This window comes from Vigna unguiculata, chromosome 1 (assembly GCF_037176805.1).
Source record: "Vigna unguiculata cultivar grain cowpea cultivar isolate G323 ecotype 2 chromosome 1, ASM3717680v1, whole genome shotgun sequence".
In the NCBI taxonomy this organism is placed as follows: Eukaryota; Viridiplantae; Streptophyta; class Magnoliopsida; order Fabales; family Fabaceae; genus Vigna; species Vigna unguiculata.
Genome location: NC_140792.1, coordinates 11,312,800 through 11,318,893, shown reverse-complemented (window position 1 = coordinate 11,318,893; position 6,094 = coordinate 11,312,800). Strand labels below are relative to the sequence as shown.

General features: G+C 33.3%; 1 protein-coding gene across 1 annotated transcript in view; it reads right to left on the bottom strand.

The window, feature by feature from the left end:
- Positions 1 to 1,953: 1,953 nt before the first annotated feature.
- The window catches only part of NUA (nuclear pore anchor), a 30,469-nt gene continuing 26,328 nt past the window's right edge, over positions 1,954 to 6,094 (bottom strand). The window contains exons 46-48 of the mRNA XM_085670044.1: positions 3,974 to 4,078; positions 3,625 to 3,799; positions 1,954 to 3,503 (exon numbers count right to left, since the gene is read on the bottom strand). Coding sequence (XP_085526170.1) covers positions 2,161 to 3,503; positions 3,625 to 3,799; positions 3,974 to 4,078 — 1,623 coding nt within the window. The 3' untranslated portion in view covers positions 1,954 to 2,160. The remainder of the gene's footprint in view (positions 3,504 to 3,624; positions 3,800 to 3,973; positions 4,079 to 6,094) is intronic.

Genomic DNA, 6,094 nt, shown 5'->3' with positions numbered 1-6,094 from the left:
TATTTTTTTTAATTTTTTTTTTCAAAAAATTTAAAAAACTGTCACGTGTCAGTTTATCATCGTGCCACGTGGCAGCTTACAAGCATGACACGTAATAGTTGTTTTCAATTTAGTACCGCAATTTAAATTTTTGGTTCAATTTAGTACCCCAATTTTTTAAAATCATTCAATTTCGTCATCTTCCACTTGAGACCAAATTAGTAAATAAGCTTAATTACAACCTATATATACATGTTACAATAACTTTTTATAATATATATACATCAAATCATTTCACCTAAATACTTAAATTATTTTATTTTTTTCATTTTAACCTTTGTAATTTTTTATACATGAAATTTTTTACACTTGTAAAAAATAAAATAATTTGAATATTTAGGTGTAGTGATTTGATATATAAATTCAAAAAAATTATTTTAACATGTTTATATTAAGCTTATTTACTAATTTGGTCTCAAATAGGAAAGGACGAAATTGGATCATTTTAAAAAATTTGGGTACTAAATTGAACCAAAAATTTAAATTGGGGTACTAAATTGAAAACAACTATTACACTGCCACGTGTCATGCTTGTAAGCTGCCACGTGGCACGATGATAAACTGACACGTGGCAGTTTTTAAAATTTTTTGAAAAAAAAATTAAAAAAAAATAAAAATTTCATGGCTTGACACGTGTCCTGTACGGACACGGTGTTAACTCCAACTTAACAGAGAGGACCAAATTGAACCTCTTTAGAAAATTGGGTACCAAATTGAACATTCCTAAAGTTCGGGTACCACATTGAACTTTCCGAAAAAGTTTGAGTACCAAATGTATATTTATACCTATTTTAAACGTAAGTTGCATATCTTTAAAATAATATATTTGGGTAGTTTGTTTTTATTAGATTGTTGAAATATTGGATAGTTTAGATTGCTGAAATATTGGGTTGTTCCATTTTATTCGGCTAGTGATTAGGGTGGTTATTTATATGCTGTACACGGCTATTTTAAAAGCCAATCAAAAATAAAAAAGTGAGTGTTGCGCATCTAATTATTTTTCTAGTGTAAGTGAATTGAGTTTAACAAAGTGATATCATAGCTCTTATGCTCTTAATACCAAATGAATGAAGAGAAAGAGAGTGAAATAGTGTGAGGAAAATAATGAGAGCTTGAGTGTTTTGAAAATAAAAAAAGAATAATGACAAAAGTTATTAATGATATGATCGTGTTACAATTATCAAAGAAAACCAATTATGATAATTGGTCTTTACAAATGAAAACCCTTTTGGAATCCCAAGACATATTGGTCCAGATTACCGCATTGAAAAAAACGCAAGTGAAAGATAAATTGGCGTTGTACTTCTTGTACAATGCGATGGACAAATCAAGCTTCGAGAAGATTGCAAACGTTGCATCTTCAAAAGAAACATGAGATTCTGTAGGTTGCATAAGGGGGAGCAACCACGTTAGACAAATCTGACTACAAACCCTCAGGGGAGAGTTTGAATGCCTAAAAATAGAGGACAAAGAGTGGATAACCGACTCGAGTAGAGAAGGTGACCAACCAACTAAACAAGAATGAAGAGCCAATGCCAACAAACCGGATTGTAGAGAAAATTTTGAGATCACTACGAACAAAGAAGAAAAAAAAACCTCTTACCAAGCAGTCCAATATTATATTGAATGGAGTTTATCTTTAATGTTAATTATTTGAAATTCTTTAACTAGACTTATAACACGTATAGAATCGGAACAACCGGGTTCTAAAATTTTATGTTCTATGCTTTCATTCTCAATAAAGAAATTAATGTTTACCTTTTATATTCTTTAAAATTTTAAAAATCTTAATGTTTATCCTTTATACTCTTCTTTCTTAATATTAGCCTTTGGGTGATTTTTTACTAAATCTATCAAGCATTATCCATATTTTCATGACATAAGAAATCATTATTCCCCCAACAATCCATTACGTGTAGAAATCTATCAAACCCAAGATTACCATTATCACACAACCAAGGTCATGATTCTAAGCAAAATTAGATAGGAGTAAAACCAGTGAAAAGCAAAATTGCATTTACATGACGAGAACAGATCGCCAATTTACACCTAATAAGTGGTCTATAATGTAACAGTCGGACTAAGGAAGAAGTTTAGAACCCTGAGTCAAATAATTTCCTTTCATGACTCACCACCAGAAGGTGGAGGAGGCCGGCGTACTACTGTTCGACCACGACCGCGCCCACGGGGAGCACCTCTTCCGCGACCTCTAGTAACATTAGGGGTAGAAACCAAACCAGCCTGTCTCATTTGTGCCCTTTCCCGTGCTCGCTCTGACAAATTTATGGTAGTCGAAGTACTACCAATAGGTGATGCCTGCTTTGTTGTCTCTTCTGTTTCAGAGGGGGTAGTGGGGGTTCCTTGCCTTGGAACCGGTATGTTCACCTTAGACGAACTACTTTCTGTAACACTACTTGTCAAAGTAGAACCATCACTCACAACAGGTGTCGGTTCAGCTACCTGATCACTCTCAACTGATACTGGCTCATTAACATCAATTAACTTGTCAGAAGCATCAGCAGCCTCCTCAACCAAGTCAACCTCATCATTCTTATCATCGCTTGAAAGCTCAGGAGAGTTAATCTCACCGGCCTCTAGAGCATCATCATCCCCTCGTGCTGGGGAACGTTCAGGGGTTGCAGCAGACTCAGATTGACCTTCCCGAGATTCTTGGTTTTCAACAATGTTAGACAGATCACTACCACCCTCAAGATCTCCAGCATCTGGCAACAATTCTCCCTCTTCTCTCTCACCACTGGGTGCCAATGTTGACTGCTGGTTGTCTGGGTCAGTGTGATCCCTCTGCATCTCATCAGGTTGATCCGGACTCTCATCTAAAATTCCAGTCCTGTCCCCTGGTAATTCCTCTTGACTTGTACCATCCAAGTGTTGTGGATCTTTGGATTCCTCGTCATTCCCAACAGCAATTTCACCATCTTCATTTTGGACTTCACCTTCCTCATTTTGGCCTTGTGGCAACTCATTGCTATCAAATAATTCTTCAGTTGCTTCCAGAGCTGCAGCAGGTTGTTCTTCTGTACTCTCTTCTGGTGACTCTGACCCTTTTGACTTCTTCAACACAGGTGCTACTACTGCATCAGAGCCCTTCTCTCCAGATGCAACTGATTCTTCACGTAACTCAGAAGTGGACGTCGGAGCAAGACGTTTACGAGCCAATGGTTGAGATGATTGAGCAAAATTACTTGTTTCTGTGTCACTAGACGGCCCAGTCTTGCCCAGTGGGCCTTCGGCATCTGACATTTCAGTGTCACCTTGTGGCTCATCCGGTCTTACAAGTCTAGGCCTGACCAATTTTCTACCAGTACGACGAGTTTCAACACTAGCTTTGGGTAATGGTAATGCAAGTCTTTTCTCACTTTCTCCAGTGGCTTTTGGTGGTAAACTGCTAGCTCCAGGAGCAGCCAGAGATGTGGTGCTTTGGGATTGAACTTGGACAAGAGAACCTGATATATTCTATCCATTAATATAGCTAGAGGTACAAACTTAACTTATCCAAAACTTCGTTCTTTCTAAAATAAAATCATTATTCAAGAAACTTGATCTGCAAATTATAAATGAAACAACCTGTAGCAGCTGTTGAACCATCTGTAACTGTAGCTGCCTCCCCTAGATTACCGCGACCTCCAAGCTCACGAAATATTGAATGAGCTTCCTTTTCAAAACTTTCCACAGCAGATATGTAAGAAGCAGCCAAGTCATCAACATTGGATCCAGAAAGAAGTTGAACCACATTCGAACCCTAAAAAAGGATAAAATTTTTTTGCTCAAAAACAATTGACTCAAATATAATAATAGCAAGTAATGAGGGATCAGAATATAATAATAAAGTTAAAATAAAAAATTCACGAAGGCTAAATTATTTCTACCAGTTCAACATTAGATTTCAAAGTAAACCACTGTTCTATATTCTTACCTCGGGAAGATTGCCAATAACAATCTTAATCTTTTCGACCTCGTCAGATAACTTTTTCAGGGACTCCTTGTGCTTCTCAATTTCATTAACAAATTTTGTTTTCTCCTGAAAGTAAACAAATAAATAAAAACATTGAAGAAAATACATACATATTATGGTTGAAGAACTGGACAAGAAACTACAAAAAATGAGATTACTAACTTTCCTCAACCAAAGTAATATCTGTGCATTATCAGTATCAGTGAGCCAGAAATATATCTTTCTGTAATGATGCATATTTGTGCATGTATTGACAAATACAAAAATTACAGACAGCGAAAATTTAATGGTCTAGTACTTTAAATCGGAAGTTAACAGAAACCTCGTCACTATCGTTTCAGCTTTCACATCAAATCTCTATACCTCAACTCAAAATGATGTAACTAAAAGGAAATCCTCAAAGACCACGGAAACAAGCAAAGAAACAAAAACTGCATTCTTCCAATGCTACTATAGAGAACACTTGCACCTGCTATTGAGACCAGAAGTAATACTGAAGGAGTTTAAAAGCATGAATAACAGTATTAACAGTATATATGACAAATTAAGGCCTGAGACAAGTATAAAAAAAAAGCACTATTGATTCCAATTTTCACAAAAAACACGCTAAAATTCATATTATGCATATATGAGCAGTCGTACTAAACATTTTCGTTCATTGAACCTACTAAATTTCGGTTCAAAAGCAGAAGTTTAACAAAAATAGTTTATTGGCCAATAAAATGTAGGGGCAAGAAATGGATGAATTCTCAAGACAGTATTTACCTATTTTTTTCTCTACTAGCTTAAACCCCACCAATTATATCCCATGAATGGGTAGGGGCAGATTCAATGATAAAAAAATCCTAATAGGTTTTAAATAGTTTATATTGGAAAATTGCTGTGTTGAACCAATGACCTGTACGTAAAATATATTGTCTCTCTACATATCTCAAATTATTCCGTTTAGAGAAAGTATTCAACTATACCATGGTTATTGCATTGAGATTCGAATCGTGAATTTTATTTTTTTATGTATAACTTTATTGCATTGAGATACATAAACAAAATCCTTCACAATCACTAATTTTTATAGAAATAAAGAATATAATAAAAAGTGTATATTAATTCAAACTTATTTTCTTTCCAAAAAAATTAAATAGAAAGAATCCTTTTCAAATAAATTAAATAAAAATAATCCTAAATAACAACTAATTTTATAATTTATACAAAAATATATAGTAAAAATAAAAAATATATACTAATTTAAATAATAGTGTGAAACTTCTACAAAAATAAGATAAAAAATCCTTAAATAAGAACTACTTTTATAAAAAAAAATAAAAAATATAATAACAATTAGGTATTATTTTAAATAATAATAATTTTTTTTCTTAGAGATCATGTTAGAATATAAAACAAAATAAAAAATAACATAAAAATATTATTGTTACGCAAGTGGTAAGATTAAAAAAATTAAATTTTTCAGTGGCAAAAAAGATGAAAAAGCTATTCACGATTCTCTCTCTTTCACGGATCATCTTCTTCCTATTGACGATTAAATTTGTCTTTTCCTACTCTTTTTCAATGTTTGTCTTCTTCGTTCCAATTCTCCCATGTTTGCCATCTCCGTTGAAACTCATTGTTCAAATCGTACTATTACAAGATTGTCTTGGAAATCCCACATTCACAATAGTAAAGGCCAAATTATAATCTCTCTCTCTCTCTCTCTCTTTATATATATATATATATATATATATATATATATATATATATATATATATATATAATAAAAGGGTGTATTTCTCACTTTACAAGCAGATTATAATATTGAATTAAATTTAAAATGTACTTTAGAAAATGATATTAGAACATATCCTAGCAAGGCTTGTAAGCCACTATTAGCAGACTACCCATAAATAGCCACAGATTTGAGAATCCAGTTGAAGATCCCAAGTACATTAGCAATATATCTAAATTATAGTATATAAAGTATAAATCCAACCTTACAAGTCAATTTTGTATGGTTGAGTCACTAAGTACATTTTCAAAGAAAGTGGATGCAAAATAATCTAGTTTCACCAGGTTGAGTAAGACTTTTGG